The sequence below is a fragment of the Cnephaeus nilssonii genome (assembly GCF_951640355.1).
Source record: "Cnephaeus nilssonii genome assembly, chromosome: 21".
NCBI lineage: Eukaryota > Metazoa > Chordata > Mammalia > Chiroptera > Vespertilionidae > Cnephaeus > Cnephaeus nilssonii.
The window spans coordinates 23178753-23202015 of NC_137092.1; the positions used below are offsets into that span (position 1 = coordinate 23178753).

The 23263-nt window shown below is 40.5% G+C and overlaps 1 protein-coding gene across 2 annotated transcripts in view; it reads right to left on the reverse strand.

Moving 5' to 3' along the window:
* ACBD6 (acyl-CoA binding domain containing 6) overlaps nt 1-23263 on the reverse strand; it is a 160580-nt gene that overhangs the window by 9931 nt on the left and 127386 nt on the right. Inside the window, exons 7-8 of one of the 2 annotated variants that reach the window (XR_013812924.1) lie at nt 22618-22648; nt 1660-8045 (exon numbers count right to left, since the gene is read on the reverse strand). Coding sequence is in view for 1 of the 2 variants with exons in the window: in XM_079760829.1 (XP_079616955.1) it covers nt 7891-8045; nt 22618-22648 (186 nt within the window). In the remaining variant the exon portion in view is untranslated. Of the gene's footprint in view, nt 1-941; nt 8046-22617; nt 22649-23263 lie in introns of those variants that run through there. The other variant, XM_079760829.1, reaches the window with a different exon arrangement.

Below are 23263 nucleotides of genomic sequence, written 5' to 3' on the forward strand. Positions count from 1 at the left end.
ATAAATTTTTCATTCCTCTTCTTCTTTTTGTCCAATGTGATTTCAGGACTTTCCTTTAGAACCCTTTCCTTTGGCCTCTCCCCCATTAAACACAGACATTGAATTTAGGCATGTTATTCACTGGGATGTTATTCTGTAATTAAATGGACAAGTCACTGGCTGTCCCCGACAGTTCACACTTGCTCCCACGGGCAGAAAAGTTGCCACGTGACTTACGCACACCTTGGGTTATTTAATAACCACCGAATCGGCCAGAACTTTCAGGGATGGCTAACTCTGAAGCTAGGGGAGAGGTTTTGTTTTCTGTTTTTTAAAGATTTATCTTTCTCTCACTTGCTTGCTAACTCTGGACCAGGATCTCCTATTGCCTGGGAGGGGTTTGGGGATTTTGGAAAGGCTGGGAATTGCTGCCTGAAAGATAAAATACAGACCCCAAAGAGTAGTCTTGGCACACACACTTGAAGTTGGAAATAAAGCAGTTAAAAAAAAAAAAAAGGCCATTAAAATGGTAAATAGGTTTCAACAGATGGCTCCAGCACAGCAATGGAAAGCCCAGGCAAGGACTTTGGGGTTAAATCTCATATTTTAGTCACCTGGGACTAGCTTATTATTCCAGAAAAACAAACATCTGTAAAGTTGCCAGCTCCCCTCCTCTAATGTGGAGCCCTTGACCACTGCCTGCTCACTGCCAGCGTATGGGTGGCCGCCCGCAGACAGCCACCTCGGGAATTGAGAGTCGCTTTTTCGACACCTGTCAACTGCAGGGCTTAAAGCTCACTCAGGCTAGAGGAATATGAGAACCAAGAACTATATTACTGATGGGCCTGGACTTTTATACTCAATATGTGTGCTGGCTTTATTATTTTTTTAGAATCATTTTAACATTTAATGCTTCTCAATTAAAGTGGTTTCCCGGAGTGGATGCCAAGCTTCGTTTAGAATGCGCATTAACCACTTTCCCCATCGGTAGTTAAAGGCACTGAGGGATTTAAACAGCAATCCACAGGTCTGTTCAGTCAAGGTTTGGCGGAATAAAGCAGATTATAAACAATAATATATGTCTTTCTCTTCTTTTTTTGGAAGGGTTCCAAACTCACAAACGGAGCTAAAGTGCTATAAACATATCCAGGACTAAGCTTTGGGCTCTACAAATGTACTCCGTGAAAGCCACCGGCCCTGGTGGTGCCACTTTTTATCCCGTGTGTGTATGTGGGCACGTACTTTAAAGGAGTTTTTTATTACACAAAGTGTCCATCAATTGAACTTACCTTCTAAGTATTAAAATGGAAACCGGGACTGCTACACAAGCGAGAGGAAAAATAAATCCTGACTGCAGTGTGGGTGATGAATTGGCTGTTGCAGCCCAGGGCAGCCCACTGAAAGTCACCCCTCTGTTCCTTCAGGCCCTCACTGCCCCCATGTTCAGCCTCGGCCTTCAGTAGTGTCAGGTTCAAATGGTCCTGTTCCCACATGTGAGAGAAACCCATCCTGAGTGCCCGGAGTTCCACCATGAGGCAAACGCAGTTAATGGGGCCATCACTGGATGGTTCCATTGGGTTTTTAACCTCATTGTTCTATTGCAAACTCATCTTCATTCCTTCTAAATGTGTAGGAATATCAGCAAGGAAGAGTCTGTGCTGGGTATACACTGGCACATACCTTGGGAACGCCCCGCTCTGGCTCCCAGGGCTGGAAGCTTCCTATTGCGACAGGAAGGAACAGCACCCTCGGAAATGACTCCAGTACACACAGGTCCCAAAAGGAGAGTAAAAGATGTAAAATAATGACATTCATTTTTATAACTGTGCCAAGGGAAAAATGATATAATAAAACACAGGAAAGAAAGTTTTGAAGAATTTATATGTAAAAGTAAAAATAGTAAGGAATAAAATGTCATGAATGCCCAGTAACTATGGTGATCCATACAAGGTTCAAGCCATTATGCTCTGCTTTTCGAGGAGGAGCATGACAGGACTATTTCAAGGATAAGTGAATAAAGATGAGGTTAAATAGCTTTTCCTGTTCAGTCCTTTAATGCAATTAACGCATATGTAAAAAATTGATCACACTCGGCACATAATAAACGTTAGGTGATAAGTATAACAAGGAAGCTTTTCCCCATCAGTCTGATAATCACTATACTTTGGCCCAAAATCTCTCTGAAGAAGGAACTGTGGATGGTTATTAAAATAATTAAAGCTGCTCAAGGTAAAGCCCCAGTAATGACTGTCATAATTTTTCAAACCACATGATTACAGAAGACTGCATTGAAGGCTTTTTATGTTTTAAGAAGAAAATCCAATGTACATATATAAAATCCATTAAGAGGCTTAACAATGCACCTTTGAGTGTGGTTGCTTTTGTTTGCACTTTAGCTTATCCTGAAACATGGTGTAAAACTTTTGAACTTGGTATCACTAGGCTTGGGAGATCACCTCAATTCTGTGTAAAAGTATATATAAAGATGGGCATTTTCCTACCAGTTCTGAGTTTCAACTTTGTCATTGCAAAATAGAGAAAATACCAATTATTTCTACTTTTATAATTATTGTGAGGTTCAATTAACACGCTTGCATATAAAGTCCTGTATAAAAGTAAGGTGTAATTAAAAATGAAATTCCCATTTGACCCAGTAATCCCACTTCTAGGACTATATCCCAAGAAACCAGAATCACCAATCAGAAAGGATATACGCACCCCTATGTTCACAGCAGCACAATTTACAATAGCTAAGATTTGGAAACAGCCTAAGTGCCCATCAGCAGATGAGTGGATTAAAAAACTGTGGTACATCTACACAATGGAACACTATGCCACTATAAAAAAAGGAACTTTTACCATTTGCAACAGCATGGATGGAACTGGAGAGCATTATGCTAAGCGAAATAAGCCAGTTGGAGAAAGATAAATATCGCCCTAACTGGTTTGGCTCAGTGGATAGAGCGTCGGCCTGCGGACTGAAAGGTTCCAGGTTCGATTCCGGTCAAGGGCATGTACCTTGGTTGCAGGCACATCTCCAGTAGGAGGTGTGCAAGAGGCAGCTGATCAATGTTTCTCTCTCATTGATGTTTCTAGCTCTCTAGCCTTCTCCCTTCCTCTCTGTAAAAAAAAAAAAAAAAATCAATAAAATATATATTTAAAAAATATCACATGATCTCACTCATATGTGGGATATACTGATCAACGTAATTTGATGAACAAGAATAGATACAGAGACAAATGATGGGGGGCGGGGGAGAGCTAGAGAGCAACCAAAGTACTTGTATGCATGCATGTTAGCATAACCAATGGGCACGGACACTGGGGTGGTGGGGGCTTGCCTGGGGTGGGAGTGGCTGGTGTGGAGGGGTCAATTGGGGAAAAAGAAGACATATGTAAAACTTTAGACAATAAAAAAAAGTAAGGTGTAATTACTGTCATGTCACTGAAGTTGAGATGTATTGACTGTAAGGTACGTACGTTAGCTTATGTATGAATCACTAGAAAAAAAATGCTGTCAATTCAACTTTGACATGCCATTGTTTGTAAAAGAAACAATTTTGGAAACGTTAAATAAAAAAAAAAAGAATTGATCAGATAATAGTATTATAAATTCTATTAAAGCATTTGACCCAAAATACCATAGGAATTGGAATTTGAAATTCACTTATAAATATTTAAATGCAGTATTTTCATTACTAAATTGTGGCTGGTGGGTACACATTTATTCTGTGATAAACATTTATTTATAAAGGGATCTGTTAGGGACTTGAAGTTTGAGAAAAGCCTTCATGTTTCAACTGATAAACGTTTAATAAACATTTAAAAGTCTTCATGTTCAACTGAAGCATATATTAGCCTGGGCACTAATCCCTCCTGCAATCCAAACTCAGCTTTGCTATAGTCACACGCCTTGTTCATTAATCCTCAGAGATGCCATGTACACGGAATAATAACCCATGGCCAAGTAGTTAAACCTGGCAGGAAGCTAAGAAATACCTATTTAATAGAAAGGTTCACTGGATTATAGCAACCTTTTAGCTGGAAAATGCTGAAACATTAAAAAAAAGATATAATAGATATGCTTCCAGATATTATACTTTGGTTGTTACCCTTCTACCTGACAAGCATAAGAGATAACAATACGTGGCCAGTTGGCTGACTTCTTACATCTTTATTAGAGACACAGTTAAAGTAGGTTTAAAAGATTTAGTGAGTTTTTGATTAGCAATTTATGAATTTCTATGAGCCTTTTCAAGATATCTCATGCAATACCTTGAAATAACATGAGTAATTGTAAATGTACACGATAATGAGAGGAGGGAATGACAGTACCTGCCATTTAGTAAACTCTCAAGACGTATTTGGTGGCAGAGCTTGAACACTTCACAGGAGTTTTGTGCTCTAATAGAAAGGACTGCAATCCAGCAGACTTGGTTCTAATTGTGGCTCTACTGCTATTCTCTAACCTTGGGCAACTGAAGTAATCTGTTCAATGTCTCAGATTCATCCTTGTTTAAGTGGCCTTAATAGCAGCTGCACTACCTAATTTATAGGGCTACTGTGGAGGGGCAGTTTAAATAATGCTATGAAAGCATTCTGAAAAGTTGCAAAAGCTAAACATATAAACAGGAATCATTAGTGAGTGACACAGAATTAACAGGTGGGCTCATTTCTGCCCTGTAGCAGAATGAGAAGTCAAGGGCCAACTTTTTGGCCAGTTCTCTTTAAAAATTTCCCAGTGTGGTAGTTAGTGATAAAACTATAATCTATATTGTTAAAATCTTGATCAATTGTTTAAAATTAAGCACATCTCCCAATCTTTCAAATAGGCATGGCAACACCTCAGATATGATCTAGTAAGAGCACTTAAAACCATGGAAATTGGGCCAGTCAACAAAAGAATTCTCGTTTTTGAAATACTCTTACAAGGAGCCAGGAAAAAGGATTCTAGATGGGACCCGCAGACCCCTGTGAACTATACTTCAAGGCCATTGTAATCAAAACAGCCTGCTATGGGCATAAGAACAGGCATATAGATCAATGGGACACAACAGAGAGTCCAGAAATCAACCCATGCTTCCATGGTCAATTAATATTTAACAAAGAAGGCAAGAGACTACAATGGAGTAAAGACAGTCTCTTCAATAAATCGTGCTGGGAAAACTAGACAGGCACATGCAAAAAAAAAAAAAAAAAAAAAAAAGGAACCAGACCACCAACTTACACCTACACAAAACTGAATTCAAAATGGACAAAAGACTTAAATATAAGTTGCAAAACCATAAAAATTCTAGAAGAAAACATAGGCAGTAAAATCTTAGACATCTCTTTTAGCAACATTTTTGCCGATATGTCTCTGAGGGCAAGAGAAACTCTGGAAACATACAAATGCAACAACATCAAGTTAAAAAGCTTTTGCACAGCAAAAAACATCAACAAAATGAAAAGAGAACTCACTGAATGGGAGAACATATTCGCCAATGATATATCCAATAAGGGGTTAATTTCCAAAATATATAAATATGTAGTTCAACACCAGGAAGACAAACAATCCAATTAAAAATGGGCGAAGGACCTGAATAGACGCTTCTCCATACAGGACATACAAATGGTCAATAGACATGCAAAAATGCTCAAGGTCATTAATTATCAGAGAGATGCAAATAAAACTATACCTCACATCTGCCAGAATGACTACTATCAATAAATCAATAAACAACAAATGCTGGCGAGGATGTGGAGAAAGAAAATCCTCGTGCACTGCTGGTGGGAATGTAGTCTGGTGCAGCCACTGTGGAAAACAGTATGAAGTTTCCTCAAAAAATTAAAATAGGAACTGCCTTTGACCCAGTGACCCCATTTCTGAGAATATATCCTAAGAATCCTGAAATACCAATCAGAATATATGTAACCCTATGTTTATAGCAGCATTTTTTATAATAGCTAAGACCTGGAAATAGCCCAAGTGCCCATCAGCAGATGAGCGAATAAAAACGCTGTGGTACATTTACACAATGGAATACTATACGGCTGTAAAAAAAAAGAAGGATCTCTTACCGTTTGTGACAGCATGGATGGACCTGGAGAGTATTATGCTAAGTGAAATAAGCCAGTCAGAAAAAGACAAATACCATGTAATCTCACTAATACATGGAATATAATGAACAAAATAAAATGAACAAAATGGAACCAGATGCATGAATACATGGAACAGACTGGCCAGTGCCCAAGGGAAGGGGAGTGGGCATGACTGAATAAAGAAGGTGAAAGAAATAGCTAAAGAACATATATGCATACATGGATACAAACAATAATTTGGTAAAGGCCAAGAAAGGAGTAGGTGGGGAAGGGTGGAGGTGAGCAAAAGTGAGGGGGAATGGGGACTCCTGAAATTATGTCACTAAAATTTTTTTTAATAATAAAAAAAATACTAAAATAAAAGCTGCATACACCTTGGTTGTGTTTGCTGTAACTAATGCATAATGTCTCTTAAAACACATTCAATTAATGTGGACCATGAGAGTGTTTAGCTAAACAGTAGGTTGCAATGTAGCTGGATTGTGGGAAAAGCAGATAATGAAGAGAAAGCTTTACTAGAATGATAGTACCATTTCAGCACGTACTAACATGCATATTTCTTCCACAGATAATTGAAAACTGAATAGCCTTGGGAATGGCTTGGCTTACATCTCAGAAAATAAGTAATAAGTCACAAAGTGAGCAGCATTAATATGTCCCATTTCTGAAGGGGCTTGTTTCAGGACAGGTTAGCCTAAGCTACTGGAAATCCTGTCCATTGTTGAAGGCTCCACTAAGCACGTTTATTGCTTGTTATCTAAATAACACATTAGAAACATTATTTTTAAATTGTCACCTTTGCATCTCAACCTGTTTCTTACTTCATTTCTCTTCATATTAAAACTGTCTACTTTCCTTACATAATAAGAAAAGTCAAGGAATTCCCCAGATGGGAGTTCTTTAGGCTTAAAGGGGAAAATGTAGGAAGCCAGTTTCAACAGTGTTCTACTTATCTATCCTTTACATAAAAACCGTGGCATACTTGTCTGTGTTTTTAACAAAAAGCAGATGCTCTCCTGGTATCTTGAAGTAACTTTAATTACACTGAGTACTGGGGCAGTATGGCTATTTCACATTCCCACACAGGCCTAACAGTTCAGGCCTGAGCCCTTATGCAGAGGCTGCTGTCATGTGACAGGGACAATATAGTCAATTAAAAGGGCCCTAGGGAAATTGCTCCCTATTATGTGAAGGGGACTTTAAGATATCCTGACCTAACCAGTGAATTCTCCAGAACCTGTGTCTCAATCTTAGAGTGAGGTCACTAAATCTTATTCTGGTACTTCCTGTGACTTCTACACCCCAGTGTGACAAAATGCTGCCCTTTTGCCTTTTCTTTTTCTTAACACCCCTTTTCTTTCTTATCTTCCCAATTCAGTCTGCCAAGAGGCTAGACATTTTAGCTCCCTATTCAGACCCGCTGTACAAAATGCCACAAGGTTGTGTGATCCCCACCACACCGGGATTTCATGAACGTTTCCCTCACTGTCAGTCATGTTTTGCTTCTGTATGTTTCCTAAAAGAGCAGCCATGTTTAATATTGTGAACTATGATGTGACTCCTCCTCTCCCCATCCTCAAGAACAGTGATAAATTTCAGAGCATGCTCAGCAGAACTGGATTGCATTATGCACAGTACAGATGTTCATTGCCAAAACTGTACTCGCCGGAATGTATGCAAGCAGAATGAATTGCTGAGACTTCAAAATCCCCGTTCCTCAGAACTGATTTTATTAGCCAATGTACACCAAAGATGGGTGGTAAAAGAAGTATTGTTTTTTCGCATCAGTGAAGCCCTATGCTGTTAAGACTGTAGCTTTCCAGTCTTTGCTTAAGCCTTGCCAGCCGTGTGCTGCTGTAACACCAGAGACACAGCTTTGCAACCTGTCACCTCTTCCGGTAGGCAGCCATCCTGGTCTCGCAGAGTGGGGTCCGCGCCAGACTGGAGCAGCAGCTCCACGATGTCCAGAAACTCACAGGCAGCAGCTGACAGGGAAAGTGACAGACATGAAAACAAGGTTACTCGGAGACAGAGAGACCAGACTTCAGCAGGAGGGCCACGTGCTGAGCTGTGAGGAATCCAGAACGACGAGAACCCTTACAGTGGCGGTAGGGGGATCAGGCCTCAGAAGCAGAACTGTGACGGTACAGTGGACTTGTGAATGTTAGGAAAATCAAATTTACTTTTTTGGTTGCCCAAAAGCAAGCAAACAAATGCAATTTTTATTTTATTATGATGTTTAAAAAATCTTTTGATTTTTTTTAAGAGAGAAAGGAAAGGAGAAGGGAGATAGACAAAGATAGATGAGAGAGAGAAACTGATCAGCTGCCTCTTGCATGGCCCCTACTTGGGACTGAGCTTGCAAACCGGACATGTGCCCTGACCTGGAATCAACCAGCAACCTCTTGGTGTACAGAAGGATGCTGAACCAACTGAGCCACACTGGCCAGGGCAAAATACATTTTTTAATTGTGAGGCTTTTTTATTCTATTCTTAAAGATGGAATGGAGAAACCAAGATGGTGGCCTAGGTAAGCACCTAAACTGCTGCCTTGCACAACAATTTCAAAACAACAACTAAAAGACAGAATGGACATCATCCAAAACCACAGGAAAGCTGGCTGAGTGGAAATTCTACAACTAGAAGGAAAGAGAAAAGCTCACGGATCAGAGGAGCCGCAAAGCGCTGAGGTACGGAGACACGTGCGCAGAGAGGAAGGGCGGCCGAGTGCCTGGCTGGCAGGAGGGGAAAAGGAAGCCCCCGACTGCACTGAACCCCAGCTCCGGCCGAAACCCCGTGGACCCAGGCTCATACGGGTGGAGTCTGGACTGTAGAGAAAGGCACACGGAGTCCTCTCTGCGCGCACTGAGGTCTGACTGCGGAGGTTGCCGCAGGCTTTCCATAGAGGAAGGAGTCGGAAGCTCCTGACTGCTCTGAATTCCAGTTCCAACTGCACTGAAACCCAGTTCTGGGCGAGCCCCTGGGGGACCCATGCTCTTACGGGGGGAATCTGGACTGTCAGGCAGAAGCTCAGGGGAGCCACGGAAGGCAGAGGTCTGGAGGCGCGTGCGCAAGGGCAGGGCTGACAGGAAGCCAACACTATCTGCTCAGCCCTGAGACTCCGCCCCATCCAAGCTGAGTGCAGAGGCTTTTGCAATTTTGCAAGTCTGGTCCTATAAGGCTGTCTCCAATACAGAAGGTATCCTGGCCTAGACACAGCTGATACTCACAGCCAATTGGCCTGGAGGTCAATTCCTCCCAGTGATACCAACAACAATCAAGACTTAACTACAACAAGGCTGTACACACAGTTCACAAAGGGGAGCACCAAGAGTGTCCACCTCAGGTAACTGGGGAGGCTGAGCCACCAGGCCATATAGGAAACCTAGCACACAAAGCTACCCTACCAACTCAGGGAAGCAGCAAAAATGTGGAGTCAAAGAAACAGACCACAAATGAAATAAATGGAGGAGAACAAACGACTGGATATAGAATTCAAAACCACAGTTATAAGGTTTTTCAAGAATTTCCTAGAAAAGGCCGATAAATTTAACGAGACCCTCGAGGATATGAAAAAGGACCAACTAGAAATTAAACATACACTGACTGAAATAAAAAATATTATACAGAGACCCAACAGCAGACTAGAGGAATGCAAGAATCAAGTCAAAGATTTGAAATACAAAGAAGCAAAAAACACTCAACCGGAAAAGCAAAAAGCAAAAAGAATCCAAAAAGTTGAAGATAGTGTAAGAAGCCTCTGGGACAACTTCAAGCGTACCAACATCAGAATTATGGGGGTGCCAGAAGAAGAGAGAGAGCAAGATTCTGAAAACCTATTTGAAGAAATAATGACTGAAAACTTCCCCCACCTGGTGAAAGAAATAAACTTACAAGTCCAGGAAGCGCACAGAACCCCAAACAAAAGGAATCCAAAGAGGACCACACCAAGACACATCATAATTAAAATGCCAAGGGCAAAAGACAAAGAGAGAATATTAAAAGCAGCAAGAGAAAAACAGTTAATTACCTACAAGGGAGCACCCATACGATTGTCAGCTGATTTCTCAACAGAAACTATGCAGGCCAGACGAGAGTGGCAAGAAATATTCAAAGTGATGAATAACAAGAACCTACAACCAAGATTACTCTACCCAGCAAAATTATCATTCAGAATGGAAGGTCAGATAAAGAGCTTCACAGATAAGAAAAAGCTAAAGGAGTTCATCACCACTAAACCAGTATTATATGAAATGCTGAAAGATATTCTTTAAGAAGAGGAAGAAGAAAAAAGATAAAAATTATGAACAACAAATACATATCTATCAAGTGAACCTAAAAATCAAGTGAATTAAAAATCTGAGGAACAGAATAAAGTGGTGAATATAATAGAATCAGGGGCAAAAAAAGGGAGTGGATTGATAATTATCAGGGGGATAGGGGTGTGCCGGAAGAGACTGGACTAAAATCATACACCTATGGATGAGGACAATGTGGGGAGGTAAGGGCAGAGGGTGGGGTGGGAACCGGGTGAAGGGGAGCTATGGGGGGAAAAAGGAGAAACAATTGTAATAATCTGAACAATAAAGACTTATTAAATTTTAAAAAAAGATGGAATGAAGGGAATGAACAAAAAGAATGTTTAAGTATCTATTATACTTTGATCAGAACAAAGATAGGTTCTCAAAAGGCTAAAAATATTGTAAATGTCAAAGAAAAGATTTTGCTTTGTCTTTGAACAGGGGGTAACTGAACTTTAAAATTTGTAAATGAAAAAATAAAAGCTGGCTTAGTAATTAGACCATACCTTTGCATGATCTTCTCCCCCTTCCATCCCCCCGCAAATAATAAATGGTACCAATCAAAGGTGCAAGAAGGGAAAAGGACCTATAGATATCAAGACTGATTATGAAGATGGTGTGATATGGCCCCCAGGTTGGACAAACAGACTGAAGGACTAGAACACAGAGCTGATGGTTCCTTTGTACATATATGGAGACTTGATTTATGAGTATGCTGGCATCACAGATCAGTGAGGAAACAAAGACCCATTAATTAGATGGCGTTGAGACAAGTGGGCTAAAGTAAAAAACAGGCATTTCACACCATAAATGGCAATAAACATGAAAAGATGAGCAACCACATTAGTAACCAGGGAAATGAAAATTAAAATCAGGAGGTACCATTTCATACCCAATAGGTAGGTGAAATGAAAAACTTAGACAACACCAAGCTTTAAGAGGGACTAGGACAAGGGACACTCCCCTCGAGACTGTGGGAGGGCACACTGGCGAGGGCACTTTGGAGAACAATTTGGCATTACCCACTGACCCTAGACAAAAGTGCACATGCTCTGACCCAGCAACTCTGCTCCCAGTATGTACTCTATAGGAACTTCTGCATGGCTTCTCCAGGAGATATTAGCAAGAATGTACATAGCAGCACTATTCATAGTAGACCCCAAATGTAAACCACCCAAATGGCCATTTAGAATAATATGTAAAAATAAAGTACTATTTACTTATAAATGAAACCCCACAAAACACTGAAAACTAATGAACTCTAGCTTCATACAACATGAGTATCTCCAGAATGTAAAGTTGAAGGAAAAAAGTCAAAAGAATATATACAGTTTGATTGCATTTAAACAAAATTAAAATAAAGTAGACGAAACTAAACAGCACTGTTCAGAGACACAAATATGTAGTGAAACTATAATCATTAATATAAAATTTGGAATAGTGCTAATCAGTGCGGGGGGGGTGGTGTAGGAAGGTTATGTGCTTGGGTAGACACACACAGATATTGGTGAAGTTCTATTTCTTAAGCTAGGTGTTGGGTACATTTTTAAAAAGCTACATTTTAAACTATTCATATACATTTTATTACTCTTTTGTAGTATGATATATTACACAACAGCAACAACAAAAGGTTAGAAAAAAAGGAAATAAAGAGGATAAAGAGCTAGATTCAATGAGTATTTTATTGAATACATACTATATCATTCCTATCAAGGATACAGTTAAGATTACTGTTCTGGGGATCAACCGAAGGACTTATATGCATGTATATAAGGATAACCAATGGACACAGACAATTGGGGGGGGGCGGTTAAGGCATGTGCCAGGGGGTAGGGGAAGCCGGGGGGAGGTCAATGGGGGAAAAAGAAGACATATGTACTACTTGTAATACCTTAAACAATAAAAAAACACATTACTGCTCTGGGAATGTATTATAAAACAGCTGGGAGAGGAATACGTAATTCAGCAACTCTACCACAAAAGAATGAGTAAGTTCTATGATGCGTGCATATGCACACATACACACATGCAAAGGCGGGAGAGGAGAAGGTTGAGGACTCAGGAAAAACATCACCAGTAGGTAGTATTTAAGTTGAGCTTTGAAGACAGAGTAAAATTCCAGCTAAACTCAGAAGGAAAGGCATTGCAGAGTGAGAAAACACCACCGCCAGAGACATGAGAGCACAGGAACGCTGAGAACTGGCTGCTGTTGCACACAAACAACAGAGGGTCAAACACAGAGAGGCTGGGTTTCAATCGCACTGGACAGGGTGCCTTGAAAGCCATACTAAGAAATTTGGAGTTAATAAGCTGGGGAGTGGCATAATTTGGCTTCTGCATTAGGATGATCATTCTATAAAGAGTGACCTGAAAGTCTAGAAATGTGTGACAGCAGACCAATTAGGAGATTGTGGTAGTTCTTTAAGGGGCTTAAAATTAGCCAGTGTTAGCACAAATAAAAGGGACTGAATAAGAGAGCCAATGAAAGTCAAGAAGGACATAGCAACGTAGTTAAAAAATGTCAGTGTACACTAAATTTAATAATTAACAAAGCTGACATGTTATGTTTATAGACCCTTAAACATTTATTTATATTTTGTAATTTTCCTTTTGTTTTGTGGGACAAAAAAACATTTTATTTCTAATGTGTTTATAGGTTTTTGAAATGTTCATAGGCTCAAGGCCTATGATTATAATGTTTACTGCATAAAATGGCCCGAGTAGCCCTAACTGGTTTGGCTCAGTGGATAGAGCATCGGCCTGCGGACTCAAGGGTCCCAGGTTCGATTCCAGTCAAGGGCATGTACCTTGGTTGTGGGCACATTCCTAGTAGGGGGTGTGCAGGAGGCAGCTGATGGATGTTTCTCTCTCATCGATGTTTCTAACTCTCTATCTCTCTCCCTTCCTCTCTGTAAAAATCAATAAACTATATATATATATATATATATATAAAGGCCTGAGTATTTCTACACTTGATATGAAACCCAGATACCATAAAGAAAATAAATGATAAATCTGAATGCATGAAAACCTAAAATTGATAAATTTGAACACATAAAAATTTAAAACATCTATACCATACACACAAAAACACTATACATATAGGTAAACTGGGAAGGGACCGTGGGAGGGCTCCAGGACGTGTCTGGCCTGTCTTGCCCAGTCCCAATCGGCCAGACCCAAGCAGCAAGCTAACCTACCAGTCGGAGCATCTTCCCCCTGGTGATCAGTGTGCATCATAGCGACTGGTCAAATGAATGGTTGGACATGTAGCATATTAGGCTTTTATTATATAGGATTACAATTTATATATATAAAAGCCTAAGCGACTATCTGACCGGTAGCTATGATGCGCAGTGACCACCAGGGGGCAAATGCTCAAAGCAGGAGCTGCCAAGCTGTGGTAACTTGGCAGCTACAGTTCTCGGGTGACGCACCCGGAGCCAGAGAGGAGGGAGCCCGATTCCGGGGTATGTCACCTGAGAACCGCCCTCTCGAAATCTGGGACCCCCTCGGGAGATGTCGGAGAGCTGGTTTCAGCCCAATCCCCGCAGGCCAGGCTGAGGGACCACATCTGTGCGCGAATCCGTGCACCGGGCCTCTAATTTACTAGGGGCCCAGTGCACAAACTCGTGCACCTTGAAAGGAACTGTAGGCCACGAGGCTGCGGCAGGCACAGGGGCAGGTCTTGGCCCATCCTCCATGTCCTTGCCCGGCTCCTAGTCCCATCTGCCGGCAGCCCCGCTCCCGCTGCCACCGCTCCCATGCACTGACGGCGCTGGCCCCGCTTGCACCCGCTGACGGCGCAGAGCAATAGGGGCCGGCACCAACAGTAGATGTGAGCGGGGCTGGCACCTTCAGCGGGTGTGAGCAGCAGCTGCTGCCCCAATCGCCCCTCAGGAGCAGGGGGAGGTGGAGAAGCCCTGAGGGGCGATCGGGGCCAACAGCCACCGCTTGCACCCACTGACAGTGCTGAGCGATTGGGACCAGCATCAGGCGCCAGCAACAGGTGCGAGCGGGGCTGGTGCCAGCAGTGGGTGGAGTGGCGGCTCCGGTGCTGGCAACGGGTGCGAGCGAGGCCATCGGCAGCAGGTGTGAGAGGTGGCTGCTGGCCCCGATCACCCCTCAGGAGCAGAGGGAGGTGGAGAAGCCCTGAGGGGCGATCGGGGCCCGGCAGCCCCGCTCGCACCTGCTAATGGTGCTGAGCAATCAGGGGCAGCACCGGACTTTGGCACCGGCTATGGTTGTGAGCGGGGCTGGTGCCGGTGCCGTCAGCAGGTGCGAGTGCCGGGCAGAACCGCGGTGCGTGGGAGTAAAGAATTTTTAGTAACCACCAGAGTCTCGCCCCGATGACAGCAACCGGCACCCCACCTTGGTCTGGTGCCCCTGCTCACCTGCTCCACCATCCTGCCGTGGCTGATGCCATGTTCCCCGCATGCCCTCTGGTGGTCAGCGCACGTCATAGCGACTGGTTGTTCCACCATTTGGTCTATTTGCATATTAGGGTTTTATAGGTATAGATTATTCTTTTTGTATATTGCTGGGTTTGATTTGCTAACATTTTATTAAAGACTTTGCATCTATATTCATGAGTGATACTGACCTATAGTTTTCTTTTCCTCTAGGTTCTTTTTCTGATCTTGGTATTAGGGTAATGTTGGCCTCCTAGAATGAGTTGGGCAGTGTTCCCTCACTTTTTATTTTCTGGACAGTTTGTGTGTAGAATTGGTATTATTTCTTCCTTAAACATTTAGTAGAATTCATCAATGAAGCAATCAGGTTCTGAAGATCTTGATGTGGGAAAGTTTCTGGCTACAAATTCAATTTCTTTAATAAATGTAGGGCTATCTAGGGTACCTATTTCTTTTTGAGAGAAATAGTTTGTATCTTTTGGTAGTTTGGGTCTTTTCAGAAATTTGTCCATTTAAGTTATCTAATTTATTGGCATAAAATTGTTCATAATGTTCCCTTATTTGCTTCATAATATCTGTAGAATCTATGTTGATATCTTCCTTTCATTCCTTAAATTGGTAATTTGTTTTTCCTTTTTTTTTTTTTAAAGACCTTTCAGTTTTATTGAACTTTTTAAAGGTTTCATTGATTTTCTCATGGATTTATTTTGGTTTTCTATTTTAATAATTTCTGCTCTGATCTTTATTATTATACTAGAGGCCTGATGCATGAATTCATACATGGTGGGCTCCCTTGGCCTGGCCAGTGATCGGGGCCGATTGGGGCCATCTCCCCCAGTCCCGATCAGGCCCGATGGGGGCTGGCCAGCTGGGGAGGGACCGCGGGAGGTTGGCTGGCTGGGGAGGGACTGCAAGAGGGCTCCAGGTTGTGTCCGGCCCGTCTCCCCCAGTCCTGATCAGCCAGACCCCAGCAGCAAGCTAACCTACTGGTTGGAGTATCTGCCCCCTGGTGGTCAGTATGCATCATAGCGGCTGGTCAAGTGGTCAACTGATCAGTTGGACACTTAGCATATTAGGCTTTTATATATATATAGATTCCTATGCTTATCTTGGACTTAATTTGCTCTTTTTCTAATTTAAAAAAAAATATATTTTATTGATTTTTTACAGAGAGGAAGAGAGAGGGATAGAGAGTTAGAAACATCGATGAAAGAGAAACATCAATCAGCTGCCTCTTGCACACCCCCTACTGGGGATGTGCCTGCAACCAAGGTACATGCCCTTGACCGGAATTGAACCTGGGACCTTTCAGTCCGCAGGTCAACGCTCCATCCACTGAGCCAAACCGGTTTCAGCTCTAATTTTTTTAAAGGTAGAATCTTATATCATTGCTTTGAGACCTTTATTCTTTTCTAGTAAAAGTATTTAATTTCCCTCTAAACACTGCTTTCAGCTGCATTCCACACACTTTTGATAGGATATTTTCATTTAGTTCAAAATATTTTCTAATTTCCCTTGATATTTCTTCTTTGACCTATGAATTATTTAGAAGTGTATTTAAATGTTTTAGAATTGGGGATTTTCCAGATGTGTGTCTGTTATTAATTTCTAATTTAATTCTGAGGTGGTCATAGAGCAAACTTTGTACAATTTCTTTTACATTTGTTGAAATTTGTTGTATCACCTAGAATATGGTCGATCTTGGCAAAGTATTCCATGTGTACTTGAAATAATGTTTATTCTATTTATTAGATGAAAAGGTCTATAGATATCAATTAAGTCAAGTTGATTGACAGTACTGTTCAAATCTTTCATATCCTCGCTGAATTATTATCTACTTGCTCTATCAATTACTGATTTATTGCTTGACAAAGGGTTGTTTTTTTCCCTTGCTTTTTTGTGTCTCATAATTTTTGATTGAACGCAGAACACTGTGTGTAGAAGGACAGTGGAGGCTGCAGTAAATAATACTATTTACCCCAAGAAATGATTCCTCTTCTTCTGTCATGCCATTAGTATGGGTGTTGGTTAAATCTAGTCAGCAGTTGAACTGGATTTGAGGTTTGTGGGTTCAATAGGTAACTTCAGTATATCACCCATTTCAATTCCTCCAGGTGTGGGCTGCTGCTTCCTTATACTTCGTGTGCAGTCCAGGGTGCAAGAGGGTTTTTTCAGTATTCTTGCTCCACCTTCAGCTTTCAGGAGTCTCTGCATGTCTACCACAAAGGGAGTCTCTCTCTTTCTACTCTGGTTCTAAGACTGCCATTGCTTATTATTCAGGATAAAGCTCATGGTGGGAGTGGGATGGAGTTCTTTGTCCTCTTGGCCTGGTCTGTCTCAGTCTCAGGCAAACCCTCAGGGGTGATGATTCCTCAGTGTTCTTGTACCCCCTCCCAGAAATGTCAACCCAACTCTGCCTTGTATGAGGGAGAACATGTCCTGAGTGGGAGAGAGTCTCCTGCCCTGCCCCAGTGGTGAGATTTCTCTGCTTTATGTTGGTGCAGGGTTCAGAGCCTAGGGGTTTCCTGTTCCTCCTTGGCAGCAGATTTTGCTTTTATTCCGCCTCCAAAAGCAGTGGATATCTGCCTGGGCCCAGAGACAGGAGGAGGACAGAAAAGTTTTCTGATTTACCACCAGTGGTTTAAGGATTTTGTTTCATATGAACTAAGGGTCCAGGGAAGTGGCAGAGTTTCACGACTGTATGCCACAGAAGAGGGCTCTCTCTGTTCTCAATTTCTCTTAAGAGCATCAGTTAATGATAAAGAGCACTGGAGTGAGGACTCTACTTGGGTCTGAATTATTCTAAAATGTCATTCTAGCTCACTTGAAGAAGGTTTTTTTCTTATCTGTTTTATGGTGGTTGCCTCTTCCTCAGTTGCTCCACCAAAGTGAAATGGTCTGTGTGTCTTGTAGGGGCTTGTCACTCTTTGCTGGATCTTACATGGAAGCCAGTTCTCTTTGCTGGATCTTATATGGAAGCAGAACTCTCTGGAAGTTTGGTTTTAAATGACTTAGTGTAACATTTCTTCTTTTGCTCTCTGTTGGTACTCAAGTAAAATGGTTTCTCTGGCTCCCTTAACTGCTCTCACTCCTCTGGTGGAGCTCAGGGCTTCCTGGCTGTACGAGGTGAAGTAGGCACAGAGTCAACAGTCCAAACCAGGTTGGGATGAGTTGTGAACTTGGGACAAACTTAGGCACCAAATTCTAATCCATAATAGCACAAGGTCAGAGATGGTTCTAAGTGAACAGAGGTAGAGGGCAGAATTTTTTCTGAACTAAAATCAGACCAATTGGGAACCCTATCTCTGCCTTCAGTGGGGTAGGTTTCTTAGACGGCCACTAAAACTACATATTTGATAACTGAATAAATAGAGGAGGAGTAAAACAGAGAAAGGCAAGAATTGCCTATTCTATACTTGGGGCAGGTATTGGAGGGTTGAGATCATATTTTGGGGTATGGCACAGATGGGGAAGAAGGTGAAGACTGGATATATTTACCAAGGCCCAGGATTCAACAGAAAGTATTTAGAATTATAACATCCCATCGAGAATTTAAAAATATCTCCCAAAATAATATAATGAACATTATATCATGAATCACTGTATACCAAATTAGATTCCAATGGAAGACAGTTTCTTACAAAATATAACAAAGTTAAAGACACATTGCCTAATATTAAGTAGCTGTGAGAGGAGGATATTTCTCCTGCACAGAACTAATTGCATGACATTTGTATTTTGAGAAATAATCATTTAACCTTTTTGCCGCAGCTATCAGTCTCAACTTATTGTGAGAAACACTTGGTTAGGTTTTAAAATTGGAACTTTTAAAGCAGTATCAGAGGAATAAATTTCCCAGTGTATAAATCTATAACACAGGATAATAACAAACATGTTCTGTCAGACCACTATTGGCTCAAATCTAACCCAACACTTGAGATACTAAGCATGAAGATCCAGTCTAAGTAGATGTGCACTCTGGCTGAAAACACTAAGCTGGCCATCTCAGACAAAGGGGCACTGATTTCATAGATGCTGTAAGAGGAAGGGAGAGATGATATAATCTGTGAGTACTAACACAGGAATGGAGCTTAAAATTTTAAGTTCCATAGCTAGAGGATGATAGCTAACCAGTTGAGAAAAGGCTAACGAGGCTGTATAACAATCCCCTTAACCTAACAAATGTGAATACAATTTTAGCTCAAGTCTAACTATAAAATGAGATTTAAGTTTGGAATTTAAGGATTATAAAACAGTGCTGTGAGTAAGGGATATGCTATCCATAAGGAAAGGACTTTGATTAACAAGTGCCAGGAGTTTATGCAAAGGCAGACCGACATGAGAGCATAAGGAATCAGGAAGCTGTAGTAGAGAGACAAAAAGGAAGTGAAGAGAAAGATTGGTTTACAGGACAGGGAAATCACACAGGTGAATCATACCCAGTATAAGGTGGGCATTGCAGCACCACCTCTTGGAGATTCACTGTTGATAGGCATGAACTGTTTATGGTTAGCAGAGCCTCCTGGCACAGATAAGTGCCCAACAAATAGTTTTGTTTTTTTTTAATAGGCGTTGAACCCCCAATTAGATGGTGAGTTACTTGATTTCATGCTTTTTTATTCTTTCTCCTCCCTCTAGCACTGTGCTGGGAACCTAGTGTTTGCTCAAAATTCATTAGTTAATTGATTTCTTTGCCTTTGGCATCTTCAGTGAAGCACAATTCATGAGGCAGAGTCATCTTTTAGAGACGTGTGAGCTGCCCACTCCCTCAAAATGGACAAAGGCAAAGAAGATGAGAGAGGGGGTGAGAAGGAAAGGGGGCTAACATTTTACCCACTTAATGAGGGGATATATTGGTGCCCACAATGTGCTAGGAAATAGAAAAACAGTCATAAGCCCATCTCAGAAAAGCTTGAGCAAGTCCACAGGGAGAAGAACAGTTGCTGAATTTATGGTACCCTGGGAACCTCTATTTGTCAAGTGCCATAGAGGCAGCCCTGACACTGGCACAGGTGAAGATGAATTTCATTCAGAGCAGTGAGCCTTCTGACTCCATTAATCCTCAGGGTTTTGATGATGAATTTCTTTCTTTTTTTATTTTATTTATTTTCACTCGAATGCCTCCTCCCACTGCCCTGTAACAGCGTGGAAGGAACAGAACAGATGGTGCTTTACGTGGAAGACCAAGGGCTCATGAGGATACAAAGCCTGCCCACTCTGAAATCACATGACTGCACGTGCAAGGAAAAGCCTTGATTTCCCCTGGGAGACACAGATGCAATGATGTTAGTATTCCCAGTGGAGGGAGAGGAGGGGAAGGCTAACAGGCCATTTACAAGGAAGACCACACTTATACTAATATACTCTTCAGCAAGGATCATGTTTAATTACAAAATAACAGGAGGACCAATATCTGAAGATTCAAAAACACCAAAGTAAAATTGAGGCAAATAAGGGTTTTAGTATGCTGCTATGCAAAGCCCATTTGGAAAGAACCAGTATGGACGTACAGTAGTAGAATACTGGCCTCTAGTTAACCTGCCATTGGCTCTGACCCAGTTTTAATCAGAAGAAGCCAGGATTTACAACCTGCTTAAGGATGGAGTTTGACAACTGGTATAATCAGAAGAGCTGTCAACACAAGGACAGCTGTCAAGCCAAACTGTAATTCATAAAAAATAGTAGCTAAGCACCTAAGACATCCCCAACATTGTCTTTGCACTCCCTGGATTTAACTATACTTTTAGTTTTATGAAAGTCTCAAAAATAGGTTAAGGGTCCTAAAATCAAACCAAATCAACAAATAGCTATTGAGTGCCTATTAAATAAAAAAAGGTTAAATAACATTAAGTGACTAAAAAGATAAACTATGCCCAGCAGATTCCCTGGCATTTGGTAGGTATTTAATAAATGGTATTACTATTATTATTGTATGCCAGACTTTGTTTTGATGAGCTTAAAAACTGGCAAAAGTCTAGTGACCTGGTTAAAAAAGAAATCTAAATTAAAAATGAATCACTCCTACAACTGATTATTAACTTAAAATATTAATTTCATGAAACATTCCTGGTTGTCAGAATATTTTAGTTTTATATATTTGTAATGCCAAAAACCTCTAACTAATGGTATTATTTTTATGCTTAATTATCTTGATTATAACATATATGATATTTATTTTGTTCCTTCTACAATAAATAATATAATGAGATAGAAATAGAGGTTTTACAAGATCAATTTTGGCCAGGATTCCTGAATCAGGGATAATTTTTATTAATGTTTTAAACTCTCAGTGAACAGAAATAAGACTATAAAAGTGCAAAGACAGACACAGATATTGATATATATGTTTACTCACAAATACGGTTTTGAAAAATAGCGTTGACTCACTGACTGAGGTGACCAATGGTAAAGGATTTCCATTTATTTTATTTCTAGAAGAGATCATCTTCCACAAAATAATGTCTGTTTTAAAAGGATATTAGGACTGTAATTATGAAAAGAGCACTGGAAGTTTAACCAGGAGACCTGGAGAAGTTTCTGGTCTCTGCTACCTACAGCTCGTGTTACCCTCTCTGGACTTGAGATTTTCATTTGCAAATGTCGGGAATGTGTGTATGTATATTATATATATGTAATTTTAATTAACAAATACTTTAAGTACAGTACAGAGAGGACTAGAAAGATTAATAAAACAAAATTTTGGTTGTTATAAATAATGCTGCAATAAATGTTCTTAATCATGTCTCATTATATACATGTCCAGTAGTATTTCTAGGGTATGTATCTAGAAGGAGACTTCCAGCTGGTTTTGGGTACCCAGGTGATACTAGCTACAGTCATAAATGAGTTGGGGCATGCATTTGGTGACATTTCAATCCTTTTTATCAGGCCAAGTTACCATAACAGCTAGTCCAATAGTTTAGACTCCTAGACAACCCAGTGAGGTGCTTGACATCCAAGCAAATACTAAGCAGTGGACAAAAGTGCTCAGGGGCACCCGGGATACTTACTACTGAATGGTGATCTGGGATTGCCAAAACTAGTAAAATAGCCTAATATATTCTCTCCCAAAAGGTCTGAAGGTGGTTGATCCTTTATCTGATTTAAATATTGATGGTTGTCTCTTATTCAACCATATTCACATCCAAATAGAAAAAAAATAGGAATACTTGTACTTTACACTTTACAAAATACTTCAATATCTTTTACCTCATTGAATTTACCCAGTAGCTCTTTAAAGCCATTATCCTCTATTTTATAGGTGACATAAATAAAGATTATTTAACTATGCTAATAAGTTAGTAGGGGAAATGAGTTAAAAAATAAAATCTATTTTTCTTCAATTACATCAAGAAATTATTGTTTGCAGGATAGATTCCAGCTCCTACAGTAACAGTGATTAGCATCTTAGTTGTCACTGACAGTAAAAGAATAAAATAATAAATTTTCAAAGGGAGATTGGAGGAGCCTTCATTCCTGCTGATAGTACAGAAATGCTCAATTCACTATGAATGTGCCCATACGAATTTTAATATACTGTGGACACAGACAATGGGGTGGTGAGGGCCTGGGGTAGGGAGGAGAAGATAGGAGAGGGCTGGAAGAGGTTAATGGAGGAAAAAGGAGGACCTATGTAATACTTTCAACAATAAAGATTAAAATAAAAAAAATAATTTTAATATATCTTCAACTTTAGAGATTAATCTATTTTTTTAAACAAAAAGTTACTGTATCTTTGCTAGTGGCCAGGCATTTTTCTAAGCACTAAATAGTGCTGGACAAAGTTGAGATAAACATATAGAGAAAAGTTTCAAATGATTATTAGTAGTTATGAAACATCTTACCATAATGTAGAGCTGTTTGACCTTCATTGTCCTATAAAAGAAACAAAAAATACATTTAGAAGTTATTGCAAAAGTATGGAAGTACATAAGCTATAGCAAATATCTGATATTACAAAGTTCTATAGGTTTATCAGATACATAAAATGAAGAAGTTAGTTCTTTGAGCCTCAGTAACTTCTGTGGTTACCAGGGGCTGTGGGGAGAGAAGAATGGGGAATTATTGGGTAATGGGTACAGCATTTCAGGTTGGGATGGTGAAAAAGTTCTGGTGATGAATAGTGGTGATGGACGCATGACAATGTGAATGTTCTTAACGCCACTAACCTGCACACTTAAAAATGTATATTTCACAACCATTTAAAAAATAGAAAAGTAAAAGGTATGAGCCAAGAACTGCAAGAGGCAATGTTCTCCACTTTTGGAGAAAAGTCTGCAGTAGGAGAAAAGAAGGAAGAAGTACTGATAAAGAAATAGCAGTGAGAGATGGAGAGGGATTGAGAGTCTCTGGTTCTTGTCATTCTGACTATACCATTGCCTTTTTTGTTTAGATGAGCCAACAACAAAATACTCCCTAGACAAATGTGATAGTTTTGTCACTGCAAACAAGTGTCCTCACTAATACAGTATGCAAGACAATTTATGACCC